The 17,564-nt window shown below is 33.9% G+C and overlaps 2 protein-coding genes across 2 annotated transcripts in view; both read left to right on the top strand.

Annotated features, from left to right (window-relative positions):
- The window catches only part of LOC138317973 (transmembrane protein 222-like), a 158,144-nt gene that overhangs the window by 78,123 nt on the left and 62,457 nt on the right, over positions 1 to 17,564 (top strand). The window lies entirely within an intron of this gene.
- LOC138317914 (transmembrane protein 185A-like) lies at positions 9,157 to 16,050 on the top strand. The gene is made up of 7 exons (XM_069259887.1): positions 9,157 to 9,314; positions 11,029 to 11,205; positions 11,798 to 12,011; positions 13,050 to 13,133; positions 13,353 to 13,529; positions 13,934 to 14,057; positions 14,363 to 16,050. Exons 1-7 carry the CDS (start codon positions 9,277 to 9,279, stop codon positions 14,584 to 14,586), a joined length of 1,038 nt encoding a protein of 345 aa, XP_069115988.1. The 5' UTR covers positions 9,157 to 9,276; the 3' UTR covers positions 14,587 to 16,050.

The raw sequence follows: 17,564 nt of genomic DNA on the forward strand, positions 1-17,564 counted from the left end.
TTGATAATTACTCATAAATACAAAACACAACAGTAACAGAAGAGTCTTAGATATATAGACTCAGATAGTGTAAGTGTGAATGAAGTTGCAAAATTGCAAGCAATTCTTGCACAGAATTATTGCTGTAGAAATTTTCACAAATTTTTGCTAAAGTTAAAATCTGTGTAATACAATAATAATAGAAATCCCCAATTTCTGGTAGTAGTATAATCTATTCATTTTGCAATAAGAGAGAAATTCATCTTGTAACAGTAATGACTTTGATACTCAATCTATTTTTGCAAAGATTTTTAAAACTGAAAGTGGGACATTTTTGTAGAATGCCTCATATATAAATAATTTCATTTTAAAAGGAAGTGTTTAATACTGCTTATTGCTTGATTTTGCAATCATTGAATGATAATAAATACACTGTATATATGGCATGAATCAAATTGCTTTCAAATGATTTAATTCTAATATTGAGTTACAGCACAGAAATCCCAAACATTTTTAACAACTAATAAATAATGTATTCAGTATTTCCCCCTATCCTGTTACTATAAATGATACTCTTATGGTTGATTGTAAGGTCTAATGGTCCCTCTACCAAAATGGTGAATTTCATGGCCCTGGGGTATCAGAATTTCTCATGGGGAGGGGGGCAAATTTACTATAGTTTATATAGGGAAAACACATTCATGAGCATTATTTGCTAAGTTTTCATAGGAAATGAATAAAACTTTGGGTGCAATTGGGCCAATAAACATAGTGTTTACAATGTATATAATGTCTTTTGTTTCATTCTGTATCAGAACTCATGATCAGGTGACCGTTTGTAATCATTTGTTATCGTTTAATCAATATAGTAGGTAAGCATAGAACTACAGGTACTTACAAAAATGTCATACACTTTTACACTACATTTATCCTCAATATTCCAAGGGTTACTATCACTGCCGTTATATCCACCCCTAGAATATTTCATAGCAAAACTGTTCTGTTGAAAAAAAACTGACCAATTACAGGCCTGCTGAGACTTCCTTTGAAGATCAGAGAGAGCTACACCCAAATTCAAAACCACACAGTCAACTATGGTGTAGTTATACCGCTCTTTAGATGTACATCAAAGAATCAAATTACCTGTGTTTTTTGTGGCCTCCAATTTTCCTATGAGATAGTCCAGATGTGGATATAACGTCAGAAATAGTAACCCCTAGAGTATGGAGGATAATCTATATTCAAGCTTCTATAATCTTTTATTGTATGCTACTCACTGCATTCATAATGGCTTTAAGGGGGGGGGGGGGGACAAAAACTGAGTCAGTGTCAAAACAAAATGCATGAGAAATAAAGAGAACAAAAAGTATATATACGTGTTGATAAATATTGATTTTAAAGAGGACAAAAATATACACAAAATTTAAAAGAACACCAACAATCACACACACAACAGAGTTTTTACACACACACACACACACACACACACACACACATACACCCTCACCCACACACACCCTCACACACAAATAGACAAATAAATTATACACACAAATGAAAAGATGAAGAAGGAAAAGATGAAAAAATAGTTTATTAGTCTTGTATTTCTATTTCAAAGGATATTTTATTGAAGCTTCTTTCATAGTTTAACTGAATGATAGAACGTACAAATTGTATATTATAAAACAATATATGACAGCATATATGTATAGTTACCGTATATCACCGCAAATAAGACCCCCTCCCATAGAAGAAATAAAGGTCAAAAGTGGTGGGGGGTCTTATTTGCGGACAACCCGCCTGATAACATCGATCTATGAGGTCGCCATCTTGGATCTTTAATGTCCTGTTATTGTTTGACAGTCGTATGACAGATGGGTAATAGCAAGATGTTCAAGTATTTATAATAATAATGAAGACGTATGAGTAAAATTAAATCAAATGTTATGACAAATTAAAATATAAATAATATTACTAGGGCAGTTGTGCAAATATTATTACTTCGAATTGATATTAAATTTGATGCATGAGTTGTCATGTTACAGACTTGGGCATACACAAGACATTTATTTAAATTTCATGAAAAAAAACATGCATGTATTTGATACCAATATTCGTTTTCTCTTTCCAAGTATCTGTAGATATATATTTTTATAAGCAAAATAATTTAGTCAAGTTTTAAAAGCTGAACTATTAAAATTATTCATAGTTTTTAATTTAGTCAATATGGAATAAAAAAAAGAGTATCCAATACATTGTATTATGTAAAATCTTTCTAGAAGGTTTTGGAATATATTACCAAATCAAGAGACATATGGTCATCTGATTCAACAGCTGTGACATTGAATGAAGGTCAAGGACGTCCATGTAAACAAACTTAAGCTTGTAGGCCTTCATCCCAGCATGTCACAGTCCCAATATCAGGTATCTGGGCTTAGGCCTCTTGGTTATTCACAAAAAGTTGTTTAAATATTTGACATTCTCACCCCTGTGACATTGAATGAAGGTCAAGGTTATTCATTTGAATAAAATTGGTATACCTTCATACCAGCATGATCGATGCATGTCTAATATGAGTAACCTAGGCCTTAATCGGTAATTGAGAAGAAGTTGCAATAGTTTGGATGAAAAGTTCAGTCAGATGATCTAATTTATATATGACTTGACACTGCATATCTATATATACCCAATGTAGATAGGTAATATTAAGGTGACAATGTTAAATGGATAGAATAATTATTAGTGTGGTCATATAACTACTACTAATACTTTTTTGTTGAAATATTATCAAACACAAAGTTACTTATACAATACATTGTATCTATTATACAGTGTATTATGATACATTAAATACATGTAATATAATATCAATGATTTTACATGTAATTAGATTATCATATATCAAGTCCGAGAAAAGGGAAAAAAATAAGAATTAATTAGATATTTCAATTTGTTAGTCAGTAACAGAAACAACAAAATCATACATGTATGGAAGCATTGATTATATAGCTTTTAACAACAAGTTTATTGTTGTAAATTTATATGGAGGAGATAATTTCATGGGTGTAGATATAGAAAGGGTAGGTCAATATTATATGGGTAGAGATACAAGAGATATATATAGGGTAGGTCAATATTAATTATATGGGTAGAGATACAGGAGAAATAGATTGTGTGGGTCAATATTATATTATGGGTAGATATAGGAGATATAGATAGGGTGCGTCAATATCATATGGGTATATAGAGATATAAAGGAGATGTAGATAGAGTAGGTCAATGTTTTATGGGTAGAGGTATAGGAGATAGAGATAGGGTTGTTATATAGACAGATGTGATAGTTATAGACATGTGATAGTTATATAGACATGTGATAGTTATAGACATGTGATAGTTATAGACATGTGATAGATATATATAGACATGTGATAGTTATAGACATGTGATAGTTATATAGACATGTGATAGATATATAGACATGTGATAGTTATATAGACATGTGATAGTTATATAGACATGTGATAGTTATATAGACATGTGATAGATATATATAGACATGTGATAGTTATAGACATGTGATAGTTATAGACATGTGATAGTTATAGACATGTGATAGTTATATAGATGTGTGATAGTTATAGACATGTGATAGATATATATAGACATGTGATAGTTATAGACATGTGATAGTTATAGACATGTGATAGTTATAGACATGTGATAGTTATATAGACATGTGATAGTTATAGACATGTGATAGTTATAGACATGTGATAGTTATATAGACATGTGATAGTTATAGACATGTGATAGATATATATAGACATGTGATAGTTATAGACATGTGATAGTTATTGACATGTGATAGTAATAGACATGTGATATGTGATAGTTATAGACATGTGATAGTTATATAGACATGTGATAGATATATATAGACATGTGATAGTTATAGACATGTGATAGTTATTGACATGTGATAGTAATAGACATGTGATAGATATATATATAGACATGTGATAGTTATAGACATGTGATAGTTATAGACATGTGATAGTTATAGACATGTGATAGTTATATAGACATGTGATAGTTATATAGATGTGTGATAGTTATAGACATGTGATAGATATATATATAGACATGTGATAGTTATAGACATGTGATAGTTATAGACATGTGATAGTTATAGACATGTGATAGTTATATAGACATGTGATAGTTATAGACATGTGATAGTTATAGACATGTGATAGTTATATAGACATGTGATAGTTATAGACATGTGATAGATATATATAGACATGTGATAGATATATATAGACATGTGATAGTTATAGGCATGTGATAGATATATAGACAGGTGATAGTTATATAGAGAGGTGGTAGTTATATAGACAGGTGGTAGTTATAAAGACATGAGGTAGTTATATAGACAAAGTTATAGAAATGCAAAACTCTTATAAAAAATTCTTTTGTGTTGCATCTATCGTCCACCTAACTCCAGAGTTAACTATTGGCAACATTTTGATGATCTTATCGAAAACTTGATTAACTTGAACATTAATGTAATCATTACTGGTGACATCAATCAGGACATGATGAGACTCCCTACCACTTCACATCCAGGGGCGGATTCAGGTTTTGAGGTTAGAGGGGGCGTGTGACCAAGCAAATCAGGCGAGGGGTCTGGGGGCCGCCTAGGCCCCCAGAAGCTCTAGAATAAATGGTGCAAAATCTTGCATTCTGAGGATTTCATGAACACATTTTCCAGAAAATAATTGAAGCCATTTTAAGGATGTTTATATATGGTTTTCGTGTCAAGTGTCATATTTTTTTATTTGAAGTTTTGATTTAATTTTTTTTACTTACAGAATTGCAATATCAAAATCTTAATATTTATATGGACATAAAGCGAAGAAGGGTGGGGGTCTGGGGGCCGCCTAGGCCCCCAGAAGCCCTCGAATAAATGCTAATAAATCCTGCTTTCTGAGGACTTCATGTACACTTTTTCCAAAAAATAATTGAAGCCATGTAAACATGTTCGTTTATTATTTTTTGACGTCTAATGTCATATTTTGAATATAAAGTTACAGAATTGCACTACCTAAAATCTGAATATTTATAAAGGCACGAAGCAAAGAAAAGAATGGGGGTCTGGGGCCGCCTAGAACGAATATACGTACCCGGCCTACTATGCCTTTAGGCCGGGTACGAATTGGTCCCTATGTATCGTAGTGGAGCACTGCCTCCGAAAATCACTCGGGCACAGTTTTTCATACGTTTTTGAAGATTTAAGATTATTTTATGCATATAAATGCATTTACATATTATTTTTGTAAAAAATAAACATGAATACCATGCTTACTATCTACCGTACCGCTCACAAGACGTCAAAATAACGTTTTGTGAACTTGCCGTATAAATTCCCTTCTGAAAGACCTTTATATGTATAGTGTAAAAAAATAATGCCTCGATGAGAATTTGATATTTTATGTGGTTCAGTTTTATTGCCTAGTAGGTAAGCTTTGTCAATTAAGTACGATGAAATCCAAAGAAACGTTTTATAATGGTTTGCATCATCATTACTTTGCTCCATTAGCAGTAATAGGGAACAATTGTAGCTCTAAAGACGATACCATTTTCAGTCTAAAATACTTTTGAGCTACAATATTGCAGCTAGGGGTCGCCTATTGAAGGTTTTTATAGGACTAATAAAAATGTATGTGAACTTTTTTAACGATATAAGCTTTTACTTTTATATATTATCTGTCAGATTAGATAATTTATTTGCCCTAACATACACAATCTTCATAATTCGTGTATTGGACAATGAAAGAAAAGAAGGCTAGTGGTCTGTCTATGGCCAGACGCTGCCTGGAATTATTACTATCATCCTGTTTTCTAATAGGGAGCCTTTTGTCATGTGCATTAATTTTTTAACATCGTTTGTCCCATCTTATAACATTATCGTTAAGATATGTTTTTGTTGAAACAAAAAAGGAAGGCATCTGGCCATGGGGTGCACCCAGACCCCTAGAAGCTCTCATTTTCTGTTGCATTTGGTTCTCCATTTGGTTTGATTTTCCACCTTTTTCTTTACACACATTTTCTTAGGACAAATAAAAAGCTTCTAGAAGCATTCGACGTCAGTAGTGATCTTGTAACTGGCGTTTTGAAAGTACGCACACATTTGTGAATTGATAGTCGGATTTAATACAGGACTTTAATGCTGATTCAAAAATGTGTAATATATCATTTACAACCTGAAGAACGAAGGATATGACATATAGTCAACCAGCGAAGACTCATGGCCAGCTACAATTCCTTCCACCCACCCCCTCCCCCTTTTCTTTTATTGCTAAGGATATCGAGATATAACCTGTCAATATTGAATATTAATGACAATAATACTTGAAGGGGTTTACATTGTACCTTTTAGCGATGGAGATAAAACCTTATGTTCATGCATGTATGTACCACAAAGTCGAATACATTTAAATTTTAAAATGATAACATTAAACGGTAAAGGTAGGAAATGGAGCTTTCTGTCTAATTCTCACTCTTTATCTAATTCCTTATTTTTCCCCTTTTCCTTTCTCCCTCTATTTTTTCTTTCTTCCTTCTTTTCCTTCCTTCCCCTCTTTCTTTTTCCCTTCTTTTTCCCTTTTCTTTTTTTTCTCTCTCCTATTTTAGGGGGGGGCGTACGCCGGGTCCGCCCCCCCTTGGATCCGCGCCTGACATCTACACACTATTTTAACAAAATGCAAACTAGACAGCCTAATCCAAACACCAACACGCATAACTGACACATCTGCTAAAAGTATTGATATATTTTTTAGGCGACGCGGTATTTTGTGAATACCACCCCATTTTGGCCTTAGCCGCATCCGTTTTACTGACAGATGGTCGTCGTCAGAGCTACGATTCCGTCCCATTGACCGTGGTGTTGCAAAACATCCAGCGGTGAAAATTTTGCATTTCACGTGTGTCATGTAATTTTGTAATTAAATTCAACAATATCAAACATTTTAAACATAAAATGATTATTAATTTACCCACCTCCATGTCTAAATTATGTTTTAAAGCACTTTTGAATGGCTCACATCTCCGCACTTGGCCGCCATGATGCTTCTCGTTAGAAAGTCTCGCGCTCCAAATATGGCAACTAGTACCATATATGGAATGCCCTACAAATTTTCACTACGAAAGAAATATATCGTCACAAAGTTTTTAACATGAACTTTAAAAATTCTTTTTCGCTACATTCTAAATAATACTTACATTTGTTCAGTTCCACCATGTTTATTCTTAGTTTGTTGGCTTTTTAAAACTTTTAAACATATTTTACCTGCTGAGTGTTTCATTTCGTTACGGTTTCCGGTAAATCAAACATGGCGGCGTATTTGAACAGCATTATACATGTGTTGTGTTTGCCTTGGACATTTTACACATAAAATGATTATTTATTTACCCACCTCCATGTCTAAATTATGTTTTAAAGCACTTTTGAATGGCTCACATCTCCGCACTTGGCCGCCATGATGCTTCTCGTTAGAAAGTCTCGCGCTCCAAATATGGCAACTAGTACCATATATGGAATGCCCTACAAATTTTCACTACGAAAGAAATATATCGTCACAAAGTTTTTAACATGAACTTTAAAAATTCTTTTTCGCTACATTCTAAATAATACTTACATTTGTTCAGTTCCACCATGTTTATTCTTAGTTTGTTGGCTTTTTAAAACTTTTAAACATATTTTACCTGCTGAGTGTTTCATTTCGTTACGGTTTCCGGTAAATCAAACATGGCGGCGTATTTGAACAGCATTATACATGTGTTGTGTTTGCCTTGGATTTTACCACTAATAGTTGATGAAACATTATAATCGAAAGGTTTGTGAATTGAATATTGATCATAGTTGTCAGAACAATACAGTTACAATAGGATATTACCCGAAAAATATATTTTTATCAGTCTCAAAGTGCGCATGTGGATCACAGCGGGGCTTGCAACACTAACGGCAACGGGGTGGAATTCATACCCTGCCGGGAACCGAAGTGGAGGCAGGGTATGTACAGTTATACATGTACATGTATGTATAGAAAGAAGCATAACATTTCGGTTAAAACTGTACAAAAACTGTAAAAACATACAGTTTCACAAGTTGAAATATCCCCTAAGTATAAAGTCTAACTTTGTTTCAGCATCTCCCGTGTACGGACAGTTTTTACAAGTAGGTCATGGTCATCTAGCCAACAGTCTCAAATATACTCAAATACAGTAAAATTTACTCAAGTACAAAAAAAACAACAACAAAAAAACCAACATCCATTTGTGTTAAAATATAGTCCTCTACGCCTGGAAAATACTTCGATAACATTAATTTGTGTCAATAGTGTGCGTTAGTTAGGCTATATATAGATGCTCCACGCGCTCCCAACAATGTAAACAAAACTCGGCAAATCACCGAACTTATATAATAGCGACATCTCGGAATAATTTCCGTCAATTTCTCCGTGGGGATCCGATTAAGAACCTTTATTCTATTCAGTACGTGTAGCGCCGCCTTGTGTGATTTCTGAGAATAATGTCCGACAACCAGGAAAAAAAACAATGATAATTTGTTTGCAATAATTTTCCCACTGGTTCCCCTTACACACATGAAATCTTCAACAACAAGTAACCAAACACGTAAATAGTTTTGGCCAGCCAATCAAAGCGAACAGACTTATTTATAACCATGTGAAATCCCAACAACATGGCAGGCAAAGCGACCGATTATGAAAGCTACACGATTGCAATAAAAGATAATAATAATTATCCAATACATATGTGTTTTAAATGACTCTTCGTGCACAATGAAGTTAAGTTGAATAAACTCTCGTTGGTGTAAAATAGGCTAGGGAAACATCATATCCCGGGCCTTCTGTTCTTGATATATGTGTTGTCTCTGGCCTATTCAACACCAGAATCCGATTGTTACCCTGTCCCAAATTTTAATGTCGCTTAAGTACATAACAAATAAATATCATTATTTCATAACTGTATCACAAAAACAAAATTTATGGCACAGTTGCCGCGGATGTTCATCTTAGGTTTTATAAATTATGTTTGTTTTGAATTAATAATATCATGACGTTGCTACATGTTTTATTTTTATTTGTAGCGCTGTAAGCGGCCCCTATCATAAGTGAAATGACGTGCGTGCTGTCGAAGAAAAAAGAAAGTTATGCCGTTGTAGATGATTATATGCTCTCGTCGTGTAGCATGCGGTGAAATGACATATTGAAAATGAATCTGAAAAACATATTCAGAGATTTTAACCCAAGGTAACTGTTTTGGTGTAATTCTTAAACCGTCCCATCACGACTGTACTCAGTTGCTCAGTTCAGGTTTTTATATGTTTATCACTTTATGTCATCAGCAGATCATTGTGTCTGGGCTCACACTAACATTCCAGTTTGCTTAGCAAAAGTTATTTTTTCTCAGTGACCGCCTTATATCCCTACGGTCTAATGATCCGAAGACCCGTTAGTCCGAAGGCCCAATAGTCTGAAGGCCCGATAGTCCGAAGGCTCGATAGTCCGACAACAGCACCCAAAATGAAACAAATATCTATAACAGTTTTCCATACAAAAAGCTCTGTAGTAAACTATTTAAGATAAACGTATCTGCCTATTTAGATTTGACACTGAAAATGATTATAAACAACGAAATGTAGCGAATTTAAAAAGAGCATAATCTTGAAATACGTATTTGATGTTAAAGAGTATACTGTATACATTTAATATTTTAACACTGCAATCCTGTTTAACATATTCCCTAACAAATATCATTATGCGAACAATTTCCATCATTTAAGGAGAGAATAGGTTAAAGAAAGAGGGAAATGAAGAAAAATAAGTAGTCAAGTACAAACATGTATTTATCAATTATGGACCTCAACAAGGTGTTATAACGCCTTGGTATAATTAAATAATGGCCGAGGATGTAAACTGAGATAATTGATTTCTAGGTATGTAATTCCTTTGAAAAATGTCAAAAGAATTTTTCAGATTTATATATTAAGTACAGGTTACAGGACGTCACCCTGAAGATTTGATGATTTATTAACATCATAATACAATCAAATTACAGTGCGCAAAATGTTTACGTTTGGACATCTTACTTGTATATTTGTAAGATAATTCATAGAATGTATGCTTTTGAGATATTTTATACAATGTGATTCATTTTTTTTTCTTTTTATGACTTTTTAAAAAGTTTTGATGTAAGTTTGATCATGCAATACTACATAAAAAATGATAACTTGTCGTCCATTTAAATTGGCTGATCAATTACTTTAATGCATTGCCAGAAAACGTATGCATCAAAACCCATCGAAAACATAGCAAACTATAAAAATAACGTGAAGTATAACAACGGTATAGCTTGCAATATTTACTTATTTTCGGACTATCAGGCCTTCAGACTATTGGGACTAAGGACTATTGGACCTTCGGACTAACGGGCCTTCGGACTAAAGGGACTTCGGACTAAAGGGCCTTCAGACTATTAGGCCGTAGAGATATAAGGGTGTCACCTTTTTTCTCTTTAGCAAATAAGAATTTCATTTAGCAAATTGTGCATTCAAAGCGTTCCTTAATGAAAAACATCGGTTTCCTTTCTTAAAGACAAAGCAAAAATTTAAGATTCTAGAATTTGTCAACTAATTGTAGCAAGTATGTAAAATTATAAACAAACTACGTGTAATTGTAGAGGGTTGGTACTGTAGCCAGTCAGTGCTCTACAGATTGATCGAGCTGCTATGTACCTGCATGGTCACCAATAATCGATCCAGTCCAATCCAATGTAGTTTTGATGGCACATCAATCCAATGTAGTTTTGTAACAGTAGAGCAGAAAATTAAAGTGGCCATACCAGGATTCAAACCCAACACCTCAAAACATTAGCTGAATCAATGTTTTACAGACTGGTCACTAATGATCGACCCCAATCTGACTACTGTACATACAAATATAATTATTTTGTTTTTTTTTCCAGCAAATTTCTGGTGTTTACAAGTCTATTGATATTTTCTCTGCTATTTGCACTACGACTGGATGATACTATACAGTGGAGTTATTGGGTTGTGTTCCTTCCAATATGGATATGGAAATTAATGGTTGTCCTCGGCGCTTTGACAGGAAGTTATATCTGGTGGAAACACCCTAACTACAGGTGAGACTAGGATGGTTTGTTTTACGACCTATTACTTATAAACAGTGACTGTTTTTAAGGAGGTACCAGATTTACATGTACATTTACGTCATAGGAGCTAGACGAAAGCTGAAGGATCTAAAGAAAACCATTGACCAAGGCTATGGTCAATAGACTTATTTATTATTATCAATTACAACTATACATGTACGTGTACTGTGTAGCAATTGTCTATTGTGGGCTCATTACTCATTAAAACGCAGAAGTTGATCGGGGCTGAAAGTGGAAATCATAATATGTTAGCCAATGATAGAGCATCACAATTATATATATGTTAAATTGTTTGAACAAACATGGCAGTAAGGAAGAGATACAAAAGCAGAAATGGATCCTTTGTGGATCCTTTTAGGTGATAAGCCAGAAATAAATGAACACCATCACACCTTTGAAGCTACAAGTGTTATACACAATTTGTTTTATCAAGTAGAAAAAATACTGGGAAAGAGGAATCCTAAAAAAGCTGTGGTCTGTCTGAAGCATTATTAAAATCATGTCTGATGACAATTTTGTTTTGATATATATATACACTACCGTATATAAATTATGGTTTCAGAGTTGAGGGAAACAACTATGTACAGTTCAAGGCTATGGTGATATGTACTGGCATGCATCTACTACTGTTAATGTTTGAAATCCTGGCCTGTGATAACCTCGAGTCACAACACACTCGACACCCGTGGATACTGGTGTTCATCCCTCTCATGTGTATGTCGGTCATCTCCATCGGCATATGTGTGTGGGCAGTGAAAAATGACCGCTCCTTTGAGGTAGATATGAGGATTGAATTTTTTAATTAAAGATTTTTAATGAATGGTATATGTTAAAATCATTAAATTTTGAATTAATGTCAAGTCCAGTGCTGTAAATATAATTATTTTTTAAAGAGAGGGTATCTACCCATGGTTACTGGTAATAATTACATAGTTTTACCCTTACAATAATGTATTGTTAACATAGTCATCTTCCCTTTGGATCGGATATTGATTGCATAGTTATCTTCCCTTTGGAGCTGGTTTTGATTACATAGATATCTAACCTTGGGAGCTGGTATTAGCTTAGGGACGTAGTATTGATTACAGAGTTATCAAGCCTTAGGAGCTGGTTTGATAACAGAGTTATCTACCCTTGGGAGGTAGTATTGATTACAGAGTAATTTACCCTTGGGAGCTGGTTTTGATAACAGAGTTATCTACCCTTGGGAGGTAGTATTGATTGCATAGTTATCTCCCCTTGGGAGGCAGTATTGATTACAGAATTATCTACCCTTCGGAGGCAGTATTGAAAGTAGAGTTATGTACCCTTGGGAGGCAGTATTGATATCAGAGTTATCTACCCTTGGGAGGCAGTATTGAAAGTAGAGTTATCTACCCTTGGAAGGCAGTATTGATTACAGAGTTATCTACCCTTGTGAGGCAGTATTGATATCAGAGTTATCTAAACTAGAGAGGCAGTAATGAAAGTAGAGTTATCTACCCTTTGGAGGTCGTATTGATAGCAGAGTTATCTACCCTTGGTTGGCAGTATTGATTAATAGGGTCATCATGCTTTGTAATGATAATTACTTTGTATGAGGGGATCTTTGACTCTTTAGAAAAATAATGCTTAAGTGGCTATCAATATCAGTAGACTCTTTCTACAAAAAAAAAAAAAAAAAAAAAAAATGATGTTACTGTAATATAGTAGATAGAAAAAGAGAACTAGTTTATGGCATGGCACATCATCATGTTTAGATATTCTGTGACAGTAACACTTAATGCTATCTTAAAAAATTGTGTTTTCTAATAATCCTTTCCTGTATTTTTCAGTTGGAGCTTTTCTCGTCAGTCAATATTTTACAATTTATTTTCTTTGCACTGCGATTAGATAATACAATTGATTGGAGTTGGGTGGTAAGTACAAGTTTTTTGTATTATTTACTACAGATTGCACCAATACTAGTCGTTTTAGTAGAAAATCTAAATAATTACCATGTACTTGTCCTTTGAGGAGTTGTCAGTAATACTAATATGAATAAGACTTTTATCAATCCATCAGTTATGTATGATTATTGTTGTTGTTCTATCATGATATGATAACACGCTCTCCATTGTTTTGATTTATTTCCACAGATTGTTTTCATTCCAATCTGGATTGTAATGTGTACTGCCATGATCGGTGTGCTGTATGCCATAATTTTAGCCATTATCTTGGTGAAGTCTCCGGATATCATTCCAGAACAGAGGAGAGGAAACATTTCCTCCGCCATTGGTTATGCATTCTTAGTGATTCCTTTACTTATTTTTGAGGTAAGTTGTAGAGCTCTGAAATATTCGTCTTATTAACAGCATTCACTTGGAAATTTTAAAAGAGAGAAAAATAAGGGATTGCAGATAGATACTGTAGTCAGCAACATGTGTATCATGGTATTAGAAATGAAAAAACTGTATCAGATAATTAAACATGCCATTAATTCGTGCAAGTTGATAAATATCAAAAAATATCTCTTTGAGAACAAACCAGACAGTTTTGTATTTCGTTCATCTTTAGCCGACCTTTGACCTGTCTGCTCGGCCAAGTATCTCCCTTTACATATAGGTATGTGTGTTTGGCACATTTGATGATCAATCATACTATATCTATTTGAATACAAGCATATAAGTCCCTGTAATAGGTTTGACATTGACAATGACTGCTCTTTTATGTGTTTTAGATATTATTAACAAACCGTCTGGACGGAGACAATCATATAAAGTATACCGCCATCACTGTCCCTCTGTTCATATCTCTCATCACTCTCATCTGTCTCTCGTTTGGTGCTAAGGGAGGCAACTCCTGTAAGTATATTCTGGATTGCTTAATGAATTTTTTTTGTATGAACTTTTGCTTCAAGAAAATTGGCAATCATTTATGAATGTCTTGATTCATTTTAAGAGATAAATGGGTTTGTTTTTCTGACAGAAAGCAGAATACTCTATAGTTTCTTCTCTAAATTATTGTATGCAAATTGTTTATGTATACTGCTTTCTATAAAGTCAAGTCAAGTTTGTTAAAAAACAGTTTATAATCAGAAACATGTGTTTACAATGATCTTGCAGTGAAGTATACTCAAATGTCAATAATTTATTAACATCTTTTTCAGGGTGGTTTGGAATAAGAAAAGACTTTTGTCAGTTTTTGCTAGGAGTGTGTCCATTTTTACAAGAATATGGTAATATTTCATATTCACTACACAATGATGATACTGATCCTGAGGAGACTGCTGTGGAGACAGGAAAAATAGACATGTATCCATCTAAAAAGCACCGCAGTTCTGACCAACCAAAGGCGGTAGTGCCAGTTATATCAATAGAGACGCCGGACTGAACTTAGGCTAAACAAATAATTATTGTGGCGTTCGTCCATTCATTTAAATCTTCATTAAGTTATTGACAGTGTGATTCTATATGTACAGTTAAACTTGACTTTTGCTGGCACTGGTCTGGGCTATGAAGTGTTGGATAAGTCAATGTGTAAGCTCAATTACTCATCTCTGCGACGTCGTAGTGATCTCTTCCATCATTTGATAAGAAGAGTCTAAGTGTGTATTCGGTGGTGAGTGAGGTAAATCAGTGTCACCACTCTGTAGGATTTTGTTTGGAGGTACACTGGATGAAGTCATCACTGAAATCAGACTGTTGACAAGGATTCATGAGATGATTCTGTTTCGTTGGATTTGTCTGGCAATACTGGATGTGATCGACGCCATCAATTGGTATCATATTCATAGTTGATTAGTGTGGACCATAGTTAACCGTTTTTGTAGACTTTTGTTTTCATATAATCATAGGATGAAAAAATAGATAGCCTCTCCCATCCCGTCCTTGATCACAGCTTTTCACGAAATTGTCAAATCATGCAAAGAATTTAAGCACATTAATAGTAAATCGTTATGAACTGTAGCAATTAGATTAAAACAAAATCTGAATCTGTTTATAATTAATAGAATACAGTTGCAGCGATATAGGTATTAATTTAAATTTTTTGTTGTTTGGAATGCTTTTGGTACAGTTATAACGTGAAATTTTCAGTCCTTTTCAAGGTTACACATGTTAGGAGAATGTTTATCTATTTGTGAATATGTAAATGACTGTCCGAATGTGATAACAAATACAGCATCAAAATGAATGACCCCTGTGCCAAATTACATTTGTCTCAGATAAAGCATTATGGAGATGATAGTTTCCCACCTGACCTGTAATGTAGAACTACTGTCAACCCTACATTTGTACATCTATTCGACATCACACTGTCCAAATGCTATCTCTTATCTTCTACAGTCTTAATCAAAGGAAACTCAAATGTACTAAATTAGGTCAGTGTAACCTATAATTTAACTTTTGACCTGTATGATAGAATGTAATGATTCCATCTTCTTTCATTGTGATCTATCAAAAATACTTCCCTTTGTTTCATTATGTCAGTACAAAAGGGAAGTAACTCTCATCTGATCTGCTTTGTCAAGATAACTTCATATTTTCCTCACATACAAGTAATAGGAGTTATGTCACTGTGTCTTGTATTATGATATGTGACCTACATGATCAAAGTAGAGGTAGTATCTGCTTTATATATTAAACTATTGGATGAATTGAAGTTGTCAAATCCATGCACTAGTTATTTAATATTAAACAAGAAGCTGTGAACCAGTTTAGAGTTATTCATTTAAAGCCCCACTACCTTTCGTAACGACATTTAATTTTCATTATCGGAAAGTTAAACAATATTATATACTTTTGTAGAGTCGCAAAAAATATTAGCTTAACTTTAATATTACACTTATCATCACTTTCTAAATGTTTCCCGCCGTCGTCTTAATTACCGCCCGTTAGTTGAATAACACTGCACCAGACGGCAAAACAGCGAAATGTATCCTCACTATTAACATAGATTACGCAGGGAATGTTGCATTTGTTTGGTGATGTGACCCCATTTTCTGCCATCAATATCAATTTTATTATGTTACAGTTGTTTTTAAATAAATAATGTGCTTCGGAAATGTAGCGGGCCTTTAAAGGCCCATTACCTTTCCAAAAGGGCTTTTAATTTTTTAAATGGGATAGTAAAACGAGATCGATAATTTTGTAGAGTCGCAAAAGTTATTAACTCATCTTTAATACTACACCCATCATCATCTTCAGAAAATTTTAATTTAAATAAATAAAATGTTAGTTTTCATAACGCGGGTCGTCTTATGTTTCCCGCCGTCGTCCTAAATACCGCGCAGTAGTTGACTATCACTACCCAGACGGCAATCTTGCATATGTTTGGTGTTGTTACCTCATCTTAAGCCATGGATAGGCATTTTCTTTTCCTATTAATCTTTTTAAGAAACCTTTAAATTTTGCTTCGGAAAGGTAGTGGGCCTTTAACGTTTTGACAATTCTTTGTTTAATGTTAAACTACATGTTGTGAAGTCTAACTTCAATTTTGTGTTAAATTTGTATACTAGATGGTTTGTTTAGCAGTAGACTAGAAAATGGGGTATAGGTTCAATCCCTGGTAGATGAAGTGATAAGATTTATTTCTGACATTCACTTTCAAACAATCGTCTTTATAGACTGATGCAAAACTTGATTCAGAAATCTTAATGGTTTTGCACGTAGAAGTAATTCTTTAAAAATAGTGCATGGAAACTGTATTAAAGAGCAAAGTTGGATCTAATTTACAACTATATTATATGTGTAGCATGTGGCTTCATTATTTGACATACGCATGTAGGTTAGTTCACATTCACTATCATGTCTTGACGATTCAAGAATCGGAAGTATTAATAAGTTTACCAGCTTGTGTGATAGGAAATATTTCTGAAGTAATAAAAAATACTTGTGCTGTGGTAATTACGTCTGAATGTATGTATTTAATGAATTTTAATAAATGTATTGAAATGTGATTTACAAAATAAACAACTGTATTATGATGGATATCAGTGTTTGATTATTAGGATGAACAGATGTATTATTTTCGGAATCTGGTTTCCATTTCACAAACAGGGTGTAATTTAGGAGTGCGTATATCAAATTTGAAGTGTCAGCACACGTTTGCAGTTGTCACTGTCGTCTGCGGAAGAGGAATATTCAAGGTATCTCACTCATGAAAATGTAGACCAGTCACGACGCTGAATGATCCTAGAGACAAGAAGGTACTAAAAGCTGGAATAGTTACCAGGATTGGTCGGAAGTAATCAGCTGGTGCCACAGTCAGCAAAGCTGAGAGAACACTGGAGCTTTAGGACATCTGTGATAAACGCATGTGAGAACGAGGACAGGTGTACGATCATATCCATCAGTGGAGCAAAGAAAAAG

The sequence above is a fragment of the Argopecten irradians genome, chromosome 1 (genome assembly GCF_041381155.1).
Source record: "Argopecten irradians isolate NY chromosome 1, Ai_NY, whole genome shotgun sequence".
NCBI lineage: Eukaryota > Metazoa > Mollusca > Bivalvia > Pectinida > Pectinidae > Argopecten > Argopecten irradians.

Coding starts and splice junctions, on each gene's coding strand:
- LOC138317914 (XM_069259887.1), top strand. CDS start 9,277: ATGAATCTGAAAAACATATTCAGAGATTTTAACCCAAG. Junction 9,315..11,028: donor TTCAGAGATTTTAACCCAAG/GTAACTGTTTTG, acceptor TTTTTTTTCCAG/CAAATTTCTGGTGTTTACAA. Junction 12,012..13,049: donor AAAATGACCGCTCCTTTGAG/GTAGATATGAGG, acceptor TGTATTTTTCAG/TTGGAGCTTTTCTCGTCAGT.